The sequence below is a fragment of the Garra rufa genome, chromosome 2 (assembly GCF_049309525.1).
Source record: "Garra rufa chromosome 2, GarRuf1.0, whole genome shotgun sequence".
NCBI lineage: Eukaryota > Metazoa > Chordata > Actinopteri > Cypriniformes > Cyprinidae > Garra > Garra rufa.
This window is the reverse complement of record NC_133362.1, coordinates 39,548,164-39,570,185: the sequence shown is the minus strand read 5'-3', so window position 1 is coordinate 39,570,185 and position 22,022 is coordinate 39,548,164. Positions and strand designations below refer to the sequence as shown.

The 22,022-nt window shown below is 35.3% G+C and overlaps 1 protein-coding gene across 1 annotated transcript in view; it reads right to left on the bottom strand.

The window, feature by feature from the left end:
* Window positions 1-21,266, bottom strand: part of LOC141325946 (E3 ubiquitin-protein ligase parkin-like) — a 106,110-nt gene extending 84,844 nt beyond the window's left edge. The window contains exon 1 of the mRNA XM_073834665.1: window positions 21,183-21,266. Within this exon, the coding sequence (XP_073690766.1) occupies window positions 21,183-21,189 (7 nt within the window). The 5' untranslated portion in view covers window positions 21,190-21,266. The remainder of the gene's footprint in view (window positions 1-21,182) is intronic.
* Between the last annotated feature and the right edge of the window lie 756 nt (window positions 21,267-22,022).

Sequence of the window (22,022 nt, the reverse complement as noted above, 5' to 3'; positions counted from 1 at the left end):
ATGATGGCTGTTGCTGTTGTTGTTTATTAAATATTATTATTCAATAAATAATGTTGTTTATAATTAATAGTATAGTGTTAAGTATTGAGAAATGGTGCATGTGTTCGTGATGGTGATTTTAGTTACATTGTTCCATCATTAGATGGTGACAAGAGACTGTTTTTATAAGTCAGCAGTAAAGACTTTTATATTGAAAAGTTAACAGTACAAATGGAAGTTATTTTTTAGTTTCAACAACAGCTTGCCACAGTGAACAAATGCACTGAGCAGCAAAATCGCCTTTACCAGATGAAAGGATATTAACATTACGACAAAGATAACGCTTTCCTCAGAAGATATTCAAACTAATGTTAACTGTGAATGTTGTATCAGATGCAGATAATCACACTTGCCCAGTCCATCTCTCTCTCTCATAATACTTTACATAATACAGTGAGTTTTTAATAAATTGATAAAATAAGCTTTCAATGAAGCAACTCAACGTTCTTTCGCTACTAGTTCGAAAGTAACATTTTCGAATTAGTAAAGAGGCTTGTGCTCAGCTGTTACACAAAAAACTGAGATTTGAAGAAAGTAGTTCTGCACAAAGAGGGCTTTTAAACTACACTCCGTTGTTGTTTCTTATGCATTTACACACTTGTCTTGTCGAACTGTTGTACAAATGCAATATCACACTCGTAATCGTGAGATATGGCACACTGTGATTACAACTTGTGTGATATTGCTCATATATAAAACGCATATTTCAAGTCAAACAACTACATTCTCACCTAAAACTCTCTTAAAACAGTAGGTTTGCTCTTCCCCCATTGATGCTCACTAAGACAATGCTGCCACGTGTATACAAACGTTGAAACCGTTAGAGTGCTGATACCAGGGATGGAAATTAGCACCCGCCACCAGCCAAATGCGGGTGATTTTGTGTTGTGGCGGGTAAACTCGCTTCACCTACCGGCCACCGTGGTTGCAAACTGCCGTTAAAATACACGAAGAAGAAGACGGCGGACACTTTTCGGCGGACACTTTTGACCTTCAAAAAAATGTGGCGATACATCACAGGCGTTAAGAGGTCTGTTAAAATATCTTTACAATCTGCTTTTGAAGAAATATATTGTATTTCGAGCTACAGCACACATTCTGTCAGATGCTATTCATGGCGCGTCTTTCTCAATATACTGTACAACGCGGCATTCATTCACATCAGATGATAACTCGGCGGCAGAGTTCCACTCACACAGGGGCGTAATTTCCACTGGGGACATGCTTTTCAAAATCCCGTTGGTGTCCACCCAAATTGTTTTGTTAAGTAATCTCTTGTATTTTAGAATGCACGCTCTACGCTGCCGAGAGTTTCGCGCTATAGTAAAAACGAAACCAAAAGTAAAACGCACACGCGCATTCAAAAGCAACTTTAATACCCCACATTTAGAGAGCGACTCCCCAATGCGCGCAAATTAGGTTACATAAAATATCTAGGCTGTTATAGTTTGTGGGCTATAAGTTGTGTAGTTGTGAAGATAGCTCTGTATCATGATAGAAAAATTCGGTGAAAATGTAAGTATTTTATTGAGACTTGAGATTAAATAAACTGCTCAAGTATAGTACATCTTGTAGTATTAATTTTCACATGCAGCTACACATTGTCGGTTAAAAACATAAAGTGGCTGGTAAAAACAATTAGTGGCTAGTAGAACACTGTCCGGTGGACAAAATAGTTAATTTCCATCCCTGGCTGATACTACTAGAATATTGCACTGCTGGAAAAGGCACTCAACCAGTTAGAATAAAGAACCAGAACGAACTGTTATGTATTAGTGGTGGGCCGTTATCAGCGTTAACGTGCTGCATTAACGTGAGACTCTTATCGGGCGATAAAAAAAAAAATATCGCCATTAATCTATTCTCAAAATTGGGTTGGGAGCTGGGTCTATACTACGCAAGCTATGATGACTTTCACCTTGATATTTTAGCGCGGATATATACCTAGCCGAATTGCACTGTAGGGGGCGAGAACGAGTCTTCGAACCTGTATGCCTTTTCGGTTTGCTTCAGGGCAGGGGCGTTGCTAGACCCCTTGAAAATCTGCTGTGCCCCAGTAAAATCTCAAATTTGAGTGATAATTTACTTTGATAATCCCGAAATAAAGACATTAAACTATATGCAACAACTGAATTGACGCTTCTCAAAGCAACGCAGTTTAACCCAAGACTATGCACGCAGATATCCATGCCCATGCCCGTCTGTGTATTTAACTGCAACGCGCATGTCGCGCAGCCTTTTACGCAGAAGAACATGCAGTGTAGGAATAGTTGGTTACACAAGTTTGTATAGTTAATTGTGTTGTAAATGCAATTGTCAAGCAGTTTGTGATGCCTTTTGGAAACAGGAGATGAGCCCCTGGTATAATGCGCCACCTGGCTTGAGAAACCCGTTCTCAAAGACTTACTTTTAGTCATTATTTGGGTAACACACATATTCCGAATGCCTTCGGCAGAATTCAAATTAGCCATTTTAATCTAGATTAATCTAGATTAATTCCAAGATTACAGTGAGATTAATCTAGATTAAAAAAATTAATCTATGCCCACCACTATTATGTATATATACAAGTAGAAACTTTCCACTCTTTAGATAGCATCATTAATAATCCAGTAATAATTTAAAATTTGATTAATTTTAACTTATTTATTTTACATTTTCATATAGTCTTTCCATAAATCCCCTATTATCCTCTAGTTTAAAATGGTTCTGACCTTTGTGATGAAACAAGGGTTAAACCAAACTGGTTTGGACCAAGCCAGAGCAAGTGAGAAAAAAAGTCTAAAAATTATGTCACAGGCCATTCGGCTGAGATCTGTGTCCCTGGCTGGTCCCTCAAATCAGATTATGAACATCACTGATTCGCCTTGACATCTACTGACATCATCTCTGTGAAGATAAATTCATATACCGCTCTTGGAGGCAATAAACTGACAGCCGGACCAAATTGTGTTGATGGTTTTGGACGCAAGAGCGTGACTGTCTGTCTGTCACGGCCCATCACAGAGGCACAGGTTGAGCAGAAAGGCACATCATTAACAATGGTAATTAAGTAGTGAGACTCGGCCTGTGCCTGTGGCACCGGGGCCAGCACAATTGAGAGGCCAACGAGAGACATGTGCACACAAAACCGACTTCAGCCCACCAGCCACTTATAAAGCAGCTGATAGATGCAAAACGATGAAGCACTTAAAAGAGAAAGAATGAGGCAATGTAGGATGCAAGGATGAAATTTTGAAAATGCTAGATTTAGTTCAAGAGCTCTACATGAAAAATGTATTGTTTATTTAGCATTAAGCCGTAGTCTATTTGCAGTAAGTGTTCTGTTTGCCTGAATCCAAGAGGTCCAAGAGGTAAAAGCACTGAACAAGTGCTCTTATACACAACCAGCCTACCTCTTCCAATAAAACAGTCAATAAAAACATTTTAAAAAGCCAAATAAAATCTGAGGCAGTTTCTACAGCCAATTTCTTATTTCTACCTATCTATCTATCTATCTATCTATCTATCACACACACACACACTATATGTGATGACATTAATGTGAATTTTAGCCATTCTACCCACCACTACCATACATATGTCCTCTTTTCAACACACCGTAGTTTTTGCAATTTTGTGATTTTTCCAGTGAGTAATTTTCACCTGTGTCCTTCACATTAGGCCTAAGGGCTGGTTGTGACGCCACCGTCTCACAATTGCATGAGAGCCTGTGTAACCAATTCCAATTTCAGGCAGAATTTGTTTTCCAGACCCCATCCTCAAGTTTTAATTATAAAGTGAGTCGTTCAGAAAAGGAGCCCAGCGTGTTTCAGGTGGCTATTCACTCACCGGCACAACTGAACCATGAAATTATTCGTAGGTCTAATCATTGACTAAACAATAAAACATTAATTCAGGGAAAATGGATCAAAGTGAGGTGTTCAAGAATGGGATTGGGGTCCTAAGAGCAGGAGGGGGAAAAAACGCATTAGTATTTGGACCTGCAGCGAGATTATATACTCAAATATTACGTATTTTAGAGACCTATCAAGAATGAAGGTTTTATGCTTGGTGGAAAAATATAGATTGCATATTTTGTAATGTTAATTACTTTTTCAAACATTACGGTGGAAAAAAAATAACACAAAAATATGTACTTTGACAGAAATTTAGAGGGATAGTCACCCAGAGGTAAAAATTCAGTCATCATTTACTCACTCTCATGTCTTTTCAAACCTATTTGACTTCTTCTTTTGTGGAAGATAAAATTAGATATTTTAAAGAATGTCCTGGTTGATCTTTTCAATGTAATTACAATGTGGACTTAATCTTTCATATGTTCCATATGATAATCCTCATTTACATTAATTTTAGGGTTTTTGGGTTTCACAAAGAAAATAAATTGAGTCCACATGAAGCTCTTTATTTAAAATTATAGTGGATTTGTGCATCCGCCATGACTGTGAGAAATACAGCAAGCGGAGTGATACAAATGGTGAAACGTTTAGGGTTCTGATATCACTAGAATATCGCACTCCTCTCAGCCAATCAGATTCCATGAAGCAACTCAACGTTCCTTAATAGTTCTAAAGTGACGTTCTCGAATTAACAGAGGCTTGGGCTCAGCTGTTGTGGAAGGAAGTTTGCTGAAAAGAGTGTTTTTAAAGACACTCCATTGTTGTCTCTTATGTATTTTACACTTGCTGTCAAACTGTTGTATAAATGCAATATCACACTCGTAGCTGTGTGATATGACTGTATATCGGCACGCACTCGACTTGCCGATTTATAGCCATATCGCACTACTACTCGTGATATATGATGTGGCGAGTCTTCCAACACAGCGTCACCATGGATCCAAACTAGCAACAGCTGCAGCACAATCAGCGCCGATCAGCCCCAGCTGAAACGCATCAGCCCTCAAGGATATATAAGCAAAGGAAGAAGGAACCCTAGTGAGCTTCATTTCTCTGAATCTCCCGATGCTAACAGAACTCTCTCTTTCCTACGGAGTCAAGTGGCTGATCGACGCCCTCACACTTCCACCCTCCTGCATGGACCCACCATTCCCCGGAGCACCTTAACCTTCTCGGCCAGAGAAAAGGCACCCTGCACCCTCACTCACTGTTTGTAAATAAAACACCCTCTGGGGAAAATTGTGTGCACCGTACCCTCTGTGTCTGTGTTTTCCCTCTTTCTCGCCTCAATGAGCAATATCACACAAGTAGACGTGAGATATTACTTTATATCGGCACGGCTGTGGTAATCACAGCATGCCGATATAGAGCCATATCTCACGTCTGCACTTATTAATTTGGGCAGCATGATACTATTTATTTATTTAAAATATACTATATATTTTAAATATTTATAAAAAATAAGTCATTTATTTAAAAATATAAAAAAAAATTTAAGTGTTTTTATATTTTTAAGTATTTTATATGTATATATATATATATATATATATATATATATATATATATAAAAGAAAATATCTCTCAAAAGTATGGGATACAGAAAAAACTGTAATATTGCGAAATATTATTACAATATAAAATAATGGTTTTTATTTTAATATTTTTTTTTTAAATGTAATTTCTTCCTGTGCTGCAAAGCTGAAATTTGATCAGCTGTTACTCCAGTCTTACGTGTCACCTTCAGAAATCATTCTTATATGCTGATTTATTATAAGAATTATCAATGTTGGAAACAGTTGTGCTGCCAATAATTTTTCTTTTTTTTTTTTTTTTTTGGAACCTGTGATTCTTTTATTTAGGATTCTTTAATGAATAAGTTAAAAAGAACAGCATTTATTCAAAATATAAATCTTTTCTAACCATGTAAATCTATGATATCCTTTTTATTAGTTTAACACATCCTCTGTGAATAAAATAATTAATTTATTAAAAAAAAAAAAATAAAGAATTCAAATTTACTGACCCAAAATTTCTGAACAGTAGTGTATATTGTTAGAAAACCTTTCTATTTTAAATGAATGCTGTTCTTTTTATCCTTTTATTGATCAAAGAATCCTGAAAAAAAGTATCACAGGTTCCAAAAAAAAAATTAAGCAGCATAACTGTTTCCAGCTTTGATAATAAATCGGCATATTAGAATGATTTTTGAAGGATCATGTGATGTGAACTTTAATTTTAGATATAAATTAATTTTTATGTATATTAATATAGAAAAACATTATTTTACATTGTAATAATATTTCACAATATTACATTTTTTTCTGTATTGTTGATCAAATGAACAGAAATTAACACAGCCTTGATGAGCATAAAAAAACGTTAAAAATCTTACTGATCCCAAAATTTTGAGCAGTATTGCAGAATAAACATAAAGCTTTTTCAGCATGATTACTCCAGTCTTTTTTAAGGATTCTTTGCTAAATAAAAAGTAAAAAAAAATATTTTCTAACAATATGAACTACCATTTAAAAGTTTGTGGTTAGTAATTTTGAAACTTTTATTTTTTTTTTATTAATATTTTTATTCACAAAGGATGTGTTAAATTGATAAAAAGTGAGAACAAAGACTTATATTGTTAGAAAATATTTCGATTTTGAATAAATGTAAAGGTTCCAAAAAATATTAAGTAGCACAACTGTTTCCAACATTGAAAATAAAAAGTAATAAATCAGCATATTATAATGATTTCTGAAGAATCATGTAGCACTTAAGACTGGAGTAATGGCTGATGAAAATTTAGCTTTGCATCACGAAGACAGCTTTGATTCTATGAAAATGTTAAAATTCATTCTAAGTTTTTGACTGCATGAAATTAAAAAGGTCAGGGTGATACTAATGACTAATGAAGAAAAAATACTTAAGAAAATCTTCCTCACTTATTAATTTCCGGAAAACAATGCTGTGCATAAGAGTTTAAGCTGTAAGCTCTCTGGTCTTTTTATGGCGTTACTTACCGCAGACATTAAGTCGTGATGCACGTATTCCATTATGTGAAAACCGCTTCACTAAACGACAGCGTTCGGGACATAAACGACCTTGTAGCCCCTTAAAAGTGGCCTAATGATAGACTTGAAGCTCGGGCGACAAACATTTATGTGCAAATCCACTGACCCTGTGCTAGTATTGATTGACAGCAGTACAGTCATTATCCTGTTCAATTTCACCAAAGGCTCTGGATCGTGCGGGGGTAATTAGATAGCAGTTTTTTACTCACTTTCTCCAACCTATGCTATTTATTGCCACTCTTTGCTTTCAGCGTCTCCATCCATTTCTCTGATTCTCATGACAGCTCGCTTGGAGATATGAAAACCTGTGATTGACACACCAATTTCCTCTCTGCCAGCACACACCAAAGCTACGATTTCTCAAAGTCTCTTCTTTTTCTGAGCCTCGGGTGGAACCAATAAGCGGAAATATGACTGAAAAGACATATCAGGCTTCAGATAAAGCGCTAAAAGAGCTACTGAATGTTAATATGTGATTAAAATACGCTATTTGAATTCCCTCTTGGCAGCCTGAAAAGCAGTAAATAGTCTGGCCTTAAATCTCAAATTTGTTCTCTCTAAAGGTCACCGGGTTATAAAAAGCTCTGAAACGCTGAAAGATGTAAATGGAAAATTAGTAATTTCCATGTTCGCCGGGAAATTAACTGACTTTCGATGAAAGGAATATTAAGAGTTCAGCTCCAGAGAGAAATAGCTCACGTTTGAAAATGAAGATTGTCTATCACACTCGGATTTTAACCTCTAACCCAAAACCTCACTTGACAATTACACTCTCTCCTGATGCACATACTATCAGTCTTAAACAGTTTGTGAGATTAGAATTAGCGTGTTCATGATATCATTGGGTTTTCAAAGCACACCCCTGATGAAAAAAACAACTAAAACCTGCCTAGGCTGGTTGGCTGGTCTTGGCTGGTTTAAGCTGGAAGTAGCTGGTTTTAGCTGGTCTCCTAGCCTAGCCAGGCTGGGAAAGTGGCTAAAACCCCTCTAAAACCAGCCTGCTGACCAGCTGTGACCAGCTGGTTTAAGCTGGAAGTAGCTGGTTTTAGCTGGTCACCCAGCCTGGCCAGGCTGGAAAGTGGCCAAAACCCCTCTAAAACCAGCCTGCTGACCAGCTGTGACCAGCTAAAACCAACCAACCAGCCCTGCTGAAAAAAAAAAACAGCTAAAACCAGCCTAGGCTGGTTGGCTGGTCTTAGCTGGTTTAAGCTGGTTTTAGCTGGTTACCCAGCCTGGCCAGGCCGGTCAGGCTGGTTTTAGCTGGTTGTCTCCCAGCCTGACCAGCTAAGACCAGCCTGGCCAGGCTAGAAAAGTGGCCAAAACCCCTCTAAAACCAGCTTGCTGACCAGCTAAAATCAGGCTAGTTTTAGCGTTTTTTTTTTTTTTTTTCAACAGGGACGTGCAGGCTAATCACGGCTAATAATGCCAACAGGGCCTTGCACAATTGAGTTGTTTGTGATCGTCATCTTGCTGCCACAGTAGTTTTTAAAAATGAATGTGCAAATGAATTTTATGGTAATGGGTTGAGCTAGATGCTAACATTTAAATGCAAATTGAAACAGAATGTGGCTAGGAGGTCTGTGGCGTAGATATAAATGCTTAGAACCTGCATTAGCAACTGTTGTTAATTAGCACAGTGATCATTTTGTGTAAAGTCCAGCTTGATTACTTGAGGCTTCTAATTAAAGCAGTGGGACTAGTGATTATAAACGCAACAGGCCGAATCGGTGCGATCTAAAAACATTCATAATATATTACAGAGCTCTACCGTGCAAACATTTGCACATCTGACACCTGATTAAACTTAAAAATAACATCATAATTACTTCAGATAACAGCCTCGATATAAAAACTCCCCAAATGCAGCAGATCTTATAGGCAAATTATGCTTCAGACATGTGGCTTTATGACATGGAATATGAAATCGGCCAACAAGTCTATTATTTTCTGTCTAAAATCATTCAAGTGATCATCACGCTGCCATTATAAACAAGCAGAACTTTTTATTAATTTAACCTGGGTCATGCAGATGTTGCTCGAAAACCTTACAGAAAAGTCCAGCTAAATAACATCATTAAAAATACATGAGCCACAATTTCTCCTGATTCCTTAATTCAGCAACTGATTAGTGCATAATGTCTGCCCGGCAGCCAATAAGTTACTTAATGTGAAGTAAGGTCATTAATATTCATGAGCAAAGCAGACATATTAGTACAAATTGTAAATTACAACATACATACTTCAATTTAAAAAATAAAGAAAATTGTGAGGTAGTTTATGTACACATCATAGAACATTAAAAAGCACTTAACATATAATATAAGTTACAATAGGTCACAAAAGTTTGATTTAAATATTTTCATATATATATGACCCTGGACCACAAAACCAGTCTTCAGTAGCACAGGTATATTTGTAGCAACAGCTAAAATAGACAAAATTAGTGTGTTTTTTCTTTTATGCCAAATATCATTAGGATATCAAGTAATGTTCATGTTCCATTAAGATATTTTATGAATTTCCTACCATAAATATATCAAAACTTAATTTTTGATTAGTAATATGCATTGCTAAGAACTTCATTTGGACAACTTTAAAGGCGATTTCCTTGATTTTATCCAAACAAACCATACATCAACGGAAAACTTATTTATTCAACTTTCAGATTATCAGAAATTCTTAATTTCTTAAAAAAAAAAATACCCTTATGACTGGTTTTTGTGGTCCAGGGACACATATTTGAATATTTGTGAAAATTCCAACTTAATTAGAATTATATGCTTGTATTATTATATGCATTTATGACAAATGTACAAAACATATATTTTAGTATAAAGCATGTTTATAATTTGATCAGCTGCAAATATTCAACTTGAAAAAAGTTTTTCAGCAGAAGTATCTCAGTATTAAATTTCTGTATTTTCCTTTTGTGAATACTATTGTAAAATATTACAATTTAAAAATATTTCTAAATATTAATTTTTATTTATCATATAATATAAAATGTAATGTATTCATTCATAAATCACTCTAATATGTTAATTTGAAAGTTTGTATTATTATCACGTCAATCTGATTCTTTTTTACACAATTTATTTTAAATAGACTTCTTTTATAATAGAAATCTTTTATAAAATTATAAATTTAATGCATCCTTGCCAAATAAAAGCATTTATTTTTAAACAAATGACGCCAAACTTCAGCTGTGCCGCTAAATTTTTGAATATGTCATGAGTTGACTAAAAAAAAACTGTACAGCACTACATTATTTTATTCTCAAAACAATCTCACTGATAACATGCCAGAATAATTGCAAATTGCACAGTGATTATCTAACATTTTTGAATTAACTATTCATACAGCATGTGCTGTATAACTAAACAAACTGTATTCCCACTCCACTACTGCCACAGTAATGTCTTCTTACTTATTCCAATATATGTACTTTCAACACACCAGTGAAAGTTTGCATAATATAAAGCATGCAAATAGAGACGCATGCAGCTGAAGTCCACTGCTGTTCAGTGGCCCTCACTTCCTAAAATAGCGTTCCTAATATAATCCTACTTTAACATTTAAAATTCAAATTTACTTATGAGCACCAGCCTTAACAGATCTGAACGTAATGTAATGTATATGATTTCACGCCCACAGCATTCGTCCATCGCCATGTTCTGCATTCAGGATCCTTTAAAACCACTTTTCATCCTTCACACACACAGCTGGTCCGAGTGCTGACAGCGAGAATATGTCAAAAACCGCTGCGTCAAAGAGACTTTCCGCTTTGGACATGGAGAAAAAGAGGTAAGACGAATGTGGATACATATTAAAGCAAATTATTCTTTGCCCACAGTCAGTCTGGAGGCAGGAAAGACACTTAACTGCAAAAATCAATAGCAATTTATTCTCTCCTTGGACTCCAAACACAGCGAGTAAATAATCCTGTCCCCTTGCACTGCCGTCCCGAGAGGAGCAACGCGGTGCTCTCGCTCCCTCTCTCTTTTTCTCCATCCTCTCCCCTTTGACACTAAATTTCTCTCTCTCTCTCTGACTGAGTTTATAAGCAGACCTTCCTGACCCCCTGATCACTTCCACTTTGGGCAGATATCCACTGTCAATCTGGCTCTAGCCGTCTCCACCAGAGGACAGCACAGGAAAAACATTAGCACAGAACTCAATAGAAAAGCCCCTTGTTTTGGATCTGACAGACCACCCTGATCCGACATTTACTTCTGCTCAGAGTCTTTAGTGGGGTTGATTTTCCCCTGATAAAATCTGCTATGGGACAGGTACTACAAACCTGAAATGGCTTTTACAATGAAATATGATTGTTATGAGAAGTGCACAGTATTATCCCATCTTAAAAAAATGCAATGGGTGTTTTAAGATGTCTGTTTCCATAACAGCTCTGTGAACCGCAAAAGAGTTGGGAAACAGCCTAACTTTTTAGCCAATTGGAAAAAAAAAAGAAAAAATGCTCGCTACCTGACTGTAGAAATTAGAAAAAATGACTGTGGCTATCTTTGAATCAAATTAAGGCCCAAATCCCATCACAATTTTCAAACCACTAAAAGCCATAAAAATGAATGGTGACATCAATACACAAGCTCTGATTTGTTATTAGTGGTGACTGCTAAAGCAGGCTTCACTGTAAATATTCCTCATACTTACAGTGATGACGTATTTTCATGAGTCAGGCCAGTAAGTTAGCATTCCCTTGGTTCCATCGACAGAAAGCGAATTGATTTTTCCATTGGCTTTTGGATTAATGCAGAAAATAAGCTCTGTGACAAACTATAGTTTGATTCTTACACGCTTTCCTAATTAAGAAAATGAACACAAATTTCCAAGTTAAGCCCTAAACACAATCACCACAATAAAAAGCTATAAATAAGCTATATATGTGACCCTGGACCACAAAACCAGTCTTAAGTCGCTGGGGTATATTTGTAGCAATAGCCAAAAATACATTGTATGGGTCAAAATTATTGTTTTTTCTTTTACGTCAAAAATCATTAGGAAATTAAGTAAAGATCACGTTCCATGAAGATTTTTTGTAAAATTCCTCCTGTAAACATATCCAAATGTAATTTTTGATTAGTAATATGCATTGTTAAGAACTTAATTTGGACAACTTTAAAGGTGATTTTCTCAGTATTTTTTGCACCCTTAGATTTCAGATTTTCAAATAGATGCATCTCGGCCAAATATTGTCCTATCCTAACAAACCATACATCAATAGAAAGCTTATTTATTGAGCTTTCATATGATGTATATATCTCAGTTTTGTAAAATTTAACCTTATGACTGGTTTTGTGGTCCAGGGTCACATATAAGCTGCATGATTTCAACAATTGCAACAACTCTTTCAATCTTTATTAAAAATCTACAAGTTGGAAAGTTTGGTTTTGAGTAGCAGTGGACAATATGACCAAAATTTTATATCACAATAAGAATAATTTTGTTTCACAGTAACGATATATATCATGATATAGTTATTTTTGCTTTAAAGGTGTCATAGATTGGAAAACGGTATTTACCTTGGCATAGTTGAATTATAACAGTTCTGTACATGGACACGACATACCGTGACTCTCAAACACCATCGTTTCCTCCTTCTTTTATAAATCTGGTGTTTGCAAAAAAAAAAAAATAGGCTAATCCTAACATAACAGTGACTATGACGTAATAGTCTCGGGATCATTAATAGTCACACCCCCAACATTTGCATAGCCCAATCATTAGAAGTTCTGCAGGTAGGCTATTGTGAAAAAACAAAGTGAGGACAATAGCGAAAATGACAGATCACGGGAATAAATGTTATGTTCCAGGTTGTGCAGGAGATGTTAAGTGCAGGGATGGGTTGATGTCTGTACTTAGAAAGGCACGGAAAACAAATAAAGTGTACTAATAAAATAAAGCCAGTCACTGAAGGGACATGCTTAGCTTATTGCTAGTGGTAGCCTGTTACATTGCAGTACATAAGATTTCACCAACCACATAAACGGAGAGATGACTGCTCGGACGATGGCGAATAATTTACAGATCCTGAGCATCACTAACAAGCACCTAAACTTGTAAAATGTATGGTAAGTACTGCCGCTGTAGTATAACGTTACACAGAGCACATGCGATCACAAAAGTGAGTAAAATGATGGTGCATTGAAAACGGCAGTTTCAACGACCCGCATATTAATAGCGGCTCGGGCTCCGTGATTAAATATATATATTTTCCTCCATGTGCGAGCTACTGAATGAGCCACTCTGTGAAACAGCCAATCAGAGCAGAGCTCATCATTATTATTCATGAACCTTCCAAATACGGTAATAACAGACCATTTCATTCTAGGGACAAATCCTAGGGTTGTAAATGGACCTGTAAAACCATTAACGATGCCGGGGGTGAAAACTTTTTGAATTTGAAGATCAGGGTAAATCTAACTTATTTTGTCTTCTAGGAAACATGATTTTCTGTAGCCTCTAAAGGGCAGTACTAAATGAAAAAAATATGATACTTAGACAAAATAAGAAAATGTACACGTCTTCATTCTGTTCAAAAGTTTACACCCTGGCTCTTAATACCTAGTGTTTCCTTTTGAAGCATCAGTGAGCATTTGAACCTTATGTAATAGTTGCATATATGTGACCCTGGACCACAAAACCAGTCTTAAGTCGCTGGGGTATATTTGTAGCAATAGCCAAAAATACATTGTATGGGTCAAAATTATTGATTTTTCTTTTATGTCAAAAATCATTAGGAAATTAAGTAAAGATCATGTTACATTAAGATTTTTTGTAAAATTCCTACTGTAAACCTATCAAAATGTAATTTTTGATTAGTAATATGCACTGTTAAGAACTTAATTTGGACAACTTTAAAAGTGATTTTCTCAGTATTTTGATTTTTTTGCACCCTTAGATTCCAGATTTTCAAATAGATGTATCTCGGCCAAATATTGTCCTATCCTAATAAACTATACATCAATAGAAAGCTTATGTATTGAGCTTTCATATGATGTATATATCTCAGTTTTGTAAAATTTAACCTTATGACTGGTTTTGTGGTCCAGGGTCACATATGTCCCTAAGTTGTCCTCAGAGAACCTGAAAAGATGGATCTCAAAATCATACAGTCATTGTTAGAAATGGTTTAAATACACAAAAATGCTGAAAAACCACAGAATTTGAAGGACCTTAAGGATTTTTCTGAAGAACAACAGGCAGTTTAACTGTTCAGGACAAACAAGAGACTCATGAACAACTATCACTAAAAAAAAAAAAAACAGCTGTGGATCATTCAGGTAACAACACAAGAATCAAGTGTATGTAAATTTGGACGGGGTCATTTTATACATAAAAAATAATATGCACTTTGTATGATCCCTCTTATTTTGGTAAAATAATTAACATTAGTCATAGAATAAAATGTGAAAAGATCTTGAGCTTGTGTAACCACAGACATTCAAGGCATTTAACCAAAAAGAAAGCCTCACTGGTTTCAGGATGATAGAACCAGAAATTCTAAAATTCTAACTCGCTTAGCATTTTACGACTCATACCTGCAGCACACTATTACTGGTGGGATTTACTAATGCAAGGCAATCAGCATTGCCACATTCCATTCAACTCGGAAAATCTAAATTTTCAACTTCCTACAAGAAAAAGTGCAACAGAACACACCTGAAATCAAAGCCAACTGAGATTAGGCAGTATGACAACACATGGCACCCAGTTAATCAAATCACATACATAAATGCATACCTTCCTACATTATACATTTTATACCAGGTGTGAAAAAAGCTTTTCTGATGATCCTTTTAAACCTGAAAAGCAAAAGCAACATAATATTGTTTACCCTTCACAATTTAGGTGCGGGGAGACACCTTTGTTGGCAATCCAAAAAAAGCAATGCTAACATAGACACGTGTTTATATGCCATGTGCATATATGCATTTACGGCAACGTCATAAAGACTTGCATGATATCTCAAACTCTGCAACCTGTTGAGGAAAGCTGCGTTGTTTATATTACTGTGCGTTCAGAATATCTAGAGACCTTAGAAGACTTTTCATTTGAGCCAGCAACCACCCAAAATAACTTAACAACACCCAAGTAACCGCCTACAGTCCAACACTTCATCGGCTGCGCAGCAACAACCTGGCAACAAGCTCCAGCTTAGTGGCAGTGAGTTCTGAATGGTCAAGCACCACTCACGTTTCCTCAGAAAATGTTAAAACCTAGTTTTTATTTTATTTTATTTTTTTCCTTTTTTTAACAGTAACAAACAAACATGAAATATTTCATGTTCTTTCATCTGTGTGAAGAAAAAGAGCAATACGACGTTCTACAGCAGCATAGGATTCTATGACAACTCAGGCCAGAAAGTGTTTCTTAGCTTCCAACGGTGACGTCATGCAGACAGCAGAAAGACAAGACAGGACAAAAGTGTTAGACATGTGCATGCTTTAAAAAAAATGATAGCTTGTGGGGAAGTGTCGCTAGTGTGGAAATATCGGTGGTTTTTGAGTAAGAGCACAGGCAAAGTGACTCCTCTAACTTCTTGTAACACCTGTTCTGTTCTCAGGGACAGCAGAAGAGGACCTGACAGAAGACGCTGCTGTGACACAAGTCACTGCTTCACTTCAGGGACTTCACTCCTGAATCCTGAGCAAGCACAAAGCTGTCTGACAGCTCCGGAGTAAAACAGGCACTTTATTTTCACATATGGGTGGTTGACATTTAAGAATGAATTTTGTAGGGGAAAAAATAGGTTATATTATATCTTATTTTTTACCATAAAAAGAAATACGTCGTTTTCCAAAAACCATTCTGTTTTGGAAATCTATGCCATTTTAAAAACCAAAACTCTATTTCATTAGAGACTTTATATGACCTTTCTTTCTCCACATACACTTTATTTTATTCTGTGAACCACAAAATAAGATGTGGTGATTTATGCTGCCAAGAACCAAAAAGGACACATAAACACGATTGTACTGCCAAGACACCGCAAAAGTCACTGCCAAATAAGATTTGAGAGCTTTGGAAGAGAAGTAGAAAATTTTTAATTGTTAAAGGGTTTAAAGGGTTTTACCTTCAGACAACAAATTAAGATATCTTTGATGAACTCCGAGAGTTTTCTAACCCTGGATAGACATTAATGCAACTTTCACTACTGATGTCACATAGGGCTGAACGATTATGACAAAAATCACAATTGTCGATTATTCCCTTGAAATCGTAATTGCGATTATTGATTACGATGATCACAATTTACATTGATTGATGTTTTAAATAGCTTTATTCTATTGTTTGAAGCAACTGCATGCCATAAATTATATAAAAAATAAAAAAAACAAGCTGAAAACACTTTTGAAAAACTTTTATTGCTTTTCATTCGTATGGTTTCTTTAAATAACAAAAGTACAAATATGCAATATGCATAGGGATATGCCGGTATCAATTTTCATGTTGGGATTAATTGATAATGCTTTTATCACGGTATACAGTATTATCATGATATTGAAATTCATTTGCAAAAAAGTGGTGTCATAATACAGTATAACAGGTTTAATAACTATTTTTTTAATAACAAAAATGTATAAAGTTAAAAAAAAATACACAGATTAAAGAGCAAGAGAATTATAAAGACCAATAGGTATCACTTTACAGTAAGATCTCTTAGTTAATGCATTAATATTCACAATGAGCAACAGCTATTTGCTACATAAGTTATTAATCTTTGTTAACTCTTAGTTCATGTTAGCTCATTAAATAACACAGTTGCAGCTTTTGATTTTAACAATTTGTTAAATATTGGAATTGCTTAAGATTAATGATAGTTTTTTCAATAGCTGCGTCCGAAAGCCTAGTCAGCTGACTTGCTGCCTCATATCAGGTAATGACTTCTGAGGCAACTCCGGGAACAGTTTTCTACAGGCTTTTGAGGCAGCGTAACATGACGTAAGTTGTACATTTTGGAAAAAATCTTATACAGTTATAAATGCTTTAATAATACATAAAGACCTCAATGTCATTGCCCACCGAAGGTCTGTGTGACAGAGAATACAACTGAGAATGGCAGTTTATTTTTTGCTTAAATAAATAAAAGCACTTATGCAAGTATTATTGCAAAACAGGTTACTAAAGACTGTTTCATTTGTAATAGCATTATATTATATGATTCCTATTTACTACTTATTTGAACCTTTTTACCAGTTGTATAAAATTCTATTATTACAAATAATATTGCTTATTATGTTTTTACACTATTACTATTCATAAAGTATATCATGGTTAAGATCGCATCTATTATATAAAGTAGCAAGTGTAATTTCACCAGCATATCTTTATTTATATAGCCTATACGACGCACATGCACAGGATTGTGGGAAATCGAAGGCAGAGAAGGATACATCTGTGTTGCCTTCAAAATTCGATCAGATGAAGGTACCTCCGGAGACAGAAAGTGAAGAAGAATTTGGATTCGGACGTGCCTTGATGCCTTCCAGCCTTAGAATGTTGCCTCCAAAGGCAGCATTTTAAAACTTTTGGATGCAGCCATTGGCACAACACTTTTCAGAAACTGAAAACTGTTTTGTTTTCAGGTTTTCAGGGTAACGGCTGCATTATGTTTAGCGCCATCTGCTGTCAGAGAACGAAAGTGCTCTTTCATCCAGAGCGTCTCTCACATGCTCCGCCATGTGCTTCGCATCTGTGCTTGTTTACAGCTTGTTTAGAGGGCAAATGCATCTTTGACGCAGCATACAGCGGTGTTGTGCATTGTGACCACTTGATGGGAAAAGTTATCTTAAAAGGCATTCATAATTCTGAATAATTTGTTCAAATTAATCTCAGTATGTTGATGTGCCCACGAAAACAATATCGATTCGCCTCTCGCGACACGGATGTCTTTATATGACTGTATCTGAGGGAACCGACTGTCGTGGCATTTTTATTTCATCTTACGTATAATGCCTAATAAAGCAGCGTTAATGAGCGCGTTGCTGCTTTGTGTACAGACGTTACTAGGCAAACCGTAATTTCAGCGCTCCTAAAGCACCACCTCGTGGCAGAGAATGAGTTTGCATTTCCAATCAATTTTTCTGCTGTTTATGGTCAGATTATTGCAAATATCGACCCATGTTTTATGCAGCAAACACATAGAGTTGTAAATCTGAAAGATGTTACTGTGCCTTATAAAAAGTCTAAAGAATTAAGACAGTAATATTTATGTTATATAAATAAATATAATAATTTATATACTTGATTTATCCATTTTAATGATCTAAAGGCTGAAATGCCGTTGTACAAGATTTTTTGTTTTTGTGAAAACCTGTATATGAACTGTAAATCTTTTTTTTTATTTTATGGCTTTCTGTTACTATACATTGTCTCTCCACTAATGCTGTGTTTATTTCACTTTTGCAGCTTTTTAAGCTAAATTGCCTTAAATTGATATTTAAAAATTCTGCAGATACCCTGTAAAATAGTGAAATAAAATTCCTTTCTTGATATTTGTTGATATTTCTGTATTGAAAATATTTTCGATTGACATTTAGACTCTATTTGATTTTCTATATTTAAAAAATATATACTTTTTTATTTGGGCTAGTTAAATTAATTTTTGGGCTACCAAAATCTGAAGAGTACCTGCCCTTATTACTATTCTGGGCCTTAAATGTTCCGCTGCTGTCTATGCAGGGTCAGAAAGCTTTCAAATTTCACCAAAAATATCTTTATCTAAGTAAATCATGGGGTAATTTTAATTTTTAAGTGAACTTTCCCTTTAAGGAACCGCTTGAGTAAAAAAGTATCAGCTAAAAAATTGAATTAGCAATTAATGTCACAGATGATCAGAAGAACATTTAGATTTCTTCTCAGTATTCTGAATTGAAGAAATGGCTTTGAAATGCAAGATTTGAATCTTAAAAATGACATCTCACTCACATGGCATGATATGTAATGCTCAGTGTAACCTTGTTGCATCCAATTCAAGCCATTTGAAATCTTTTCAAAATAAAAGAAAACATATCCAGATTCATTCAAGCAAGAGAGACAGATTTCGTGGTGCTGAACATGCTCTAGCCTGGTGAGACAAGAGTCAGTTCTCCTCACAGCTCAGTCAATATAAAAACAAGCTTACGTGACATGACTATTGGCACAGATATTGTTCCAATAGCAGGAGATGCTGTGCCTGAGGGTGGAGGCGTGCTGCTTGATTCATACTCATTCTGCCAGACAAGCGCCAGTCAGTTCACTCAAACCAAATCCCTGTCTCGCGGGGATCAGCGAGCCCCGTACCGACGCGCCGGAGACACTCAAAAAGACACAATCAATACGTCTTCTTCAGAGCCCAGCAGTCCAAAGGCACACTCAGGCTGAGAAGCTCTAACGATTTATTTCTGATTCAACACTGATATCATTTTTCACAGATAATCTAGGAAGGCGTGAGGAAGTGGGATACGACAGGTCAGAAAATTATGCCATAAAAAAAAGGGAAATATCTGCTGAAAGATGGGAGAAAGTTTTTCAGAAACTACGGAACAAACTTACTCCATATAATTATTTATAATGGCTGCTTACAAAATTGTTTTTATATAAAATTAAAGAGTATTGATAAAATATGATGCTAACTAAGTGAAATAATAAAGCATGTTTATTCATAAAATATAATAATGTTTAAAAAAAAACTATATAGATGAAAAACAAACACATGATAAGACTGATGGTAATTTATCCGAAGATGCTGGAAAAATATAAGCATTATTGTATTCATATATGCAATTTCATGTCTTTATATCACATCTTGCAATCGTTTTGTATGTGATTTCTAAAATATTCTTCGAAATATTCTTAAATTAAAATATTTTGTTATGTTTTTATAAGTATGTTTGTAAATAACAAAAAACTAATATCATCATTTTTTTAGCAGTAAACAAGTGAACATGATAAAAGTATCAGATGTTTTCTTTTCTTTTTTTCTGGGGCATTTGTTGTATGTGTTTAAATGCATTTATACAATACAGTTATTCACAGTGTTTCTGAACAGGCCCCATTATTATTATTTATATATTATTTGCAGTTATAGAAATTGTTGTTTGTTTCATAACTGTTTTAATGTATGGTTGAGGTCAAAAGTTTACATACACCTTGCAGAATCTCCAAAATGGTAATTATTTTAACAAAATAAGAGGGATCATACAAAATGCATGTTATTTTTCATTTAGTACTGACCTGAATGAGATATTTTACATAAAAGATGTTACATTTAGTCAACAAGTGAAAATAATAGTTAAATTGATAAAAAATGATCCCATTCAAAAGTTTACATACACTTGATTCTCTCTCTCTCTCTCTCTCTCTCTCTGTGTGTGTGTGTGTGTGTGTGTGTGTGTGTGTGTGTGTGTGTGTGTGTGTGTGTGTGTGTGTGTGTGTGTGTGTGTGTGTGTGTTTGTGTGTGTGTTTGTTTGTTTGTTGTTGTTTGTTTAGTGATAGTTAAGTCCCAATCAAGTGCATGTAAACTTTTGAACAGGGTCATTTTTATATATTCACCTATTATTTTTTTCTTGTGGACTATATGTAAACATCTTTTATGTGAAAATTCTTATTCAGGTCAGTACTAAATAAAAAATAGCATGCATCTTGTATGATTCCTCTTATTTTGGTAAAATAAATAACATTTTGCACATTCTGCAAGGTGTATGTTAACTTTTAACCTCAACTGTATGTCTCTGTAAATAAATTGACTTTTAAATATAAATCCCTGAATTAAAAAAAAAGTCTGACATCGAGCCCCCATTATGATCATTTTTTTTTTTTTTTTTAAACCTTAAATATTGAAACGATTTAAATGCTGTTTGTCAACACACCATTTGCATCTTCTTTGAACTCGCATAATTTGTCATTACCTGGAGCTCCCTTTTCTGTTTACAGCTGTACACTGAGATGCATTTTACCGTCATTTATGGTTATGCCTCACAATTTGTTAATACACAATTAATAACGTGATCATATTTAGAGTGGCCGAAGTGAGCTGAAATGTGAAAGTACAAGCCACAATGTCAAATGACACTAACGCTACATCACCGGTATGGAGTCAGTTGCAACGGGAAATATAGACATAGTTAGTACAGCATACGCACAGCCATAGGTAGCTGCTAATAAAGTAACTCCTTACCGATCATACTGTGATATCTGTTACGGCCCGGATTCACTCCAGTGTGACTTTGGTGTTTGTTGACATGTTGCGAGAGCAAGCAGAGCCAAAGCCGCACGGGATGATGGGAAATGTAGTTCAGAGGCACCTGCTCTTCATTGGCGTAAAAACATAATTAGAGTAGGAGATGACAAATAATACTCTTTCTGAATTTTTCTGAACTTAATTCAGCTACAGCATGAATGGTTAAAAATTAAATGTGATTGATAGGTAACAGTGCTAAAGTAGTGCGCTTTGAAAAACTACATTTCCTGGTTGGATAAACGTCAGCGGAAGTTATTGTAGGGAAGGGAATTTGCACGTGGGTTACTGCAGTAAAGAAGTGACAGCGGAATCCTTATGATGATATTCAGGATATTCCTGAACCTACAGTTTGATGGTGATGATCAGCCAGCCCAGCATATAAAGTCAAGTAAACGATGTTGTTTATTAAATTACGCATGTCAGTCATTGCCGCTTCCAACGAAAAAGGACAAAAAAATGTTTTAATTAAATTATTTTTTTTTAAACAAAATGTCACTAAAAGCTTTCAAACAAAGCTTTCATAAAATGTTGTCTATCCACCTCGGACTAAATAATATGTTGGGTTTTTTTTAAGTGTAAGTTGCAGGCAGAATGTCAGATAAATATTAGATTTTTGGTCATTAAAATAAGGTAATAATGAAAATCATGGATTTATTTATTTATTTATTTATTTATTTATTTATTTATTACTGTATTTAATTTAATGTAATTTCAACAGCTTAATGACTCTGCTGTAGTGAAGACCAGGGATGGTTGTAACATGGGTCAGATGTAACA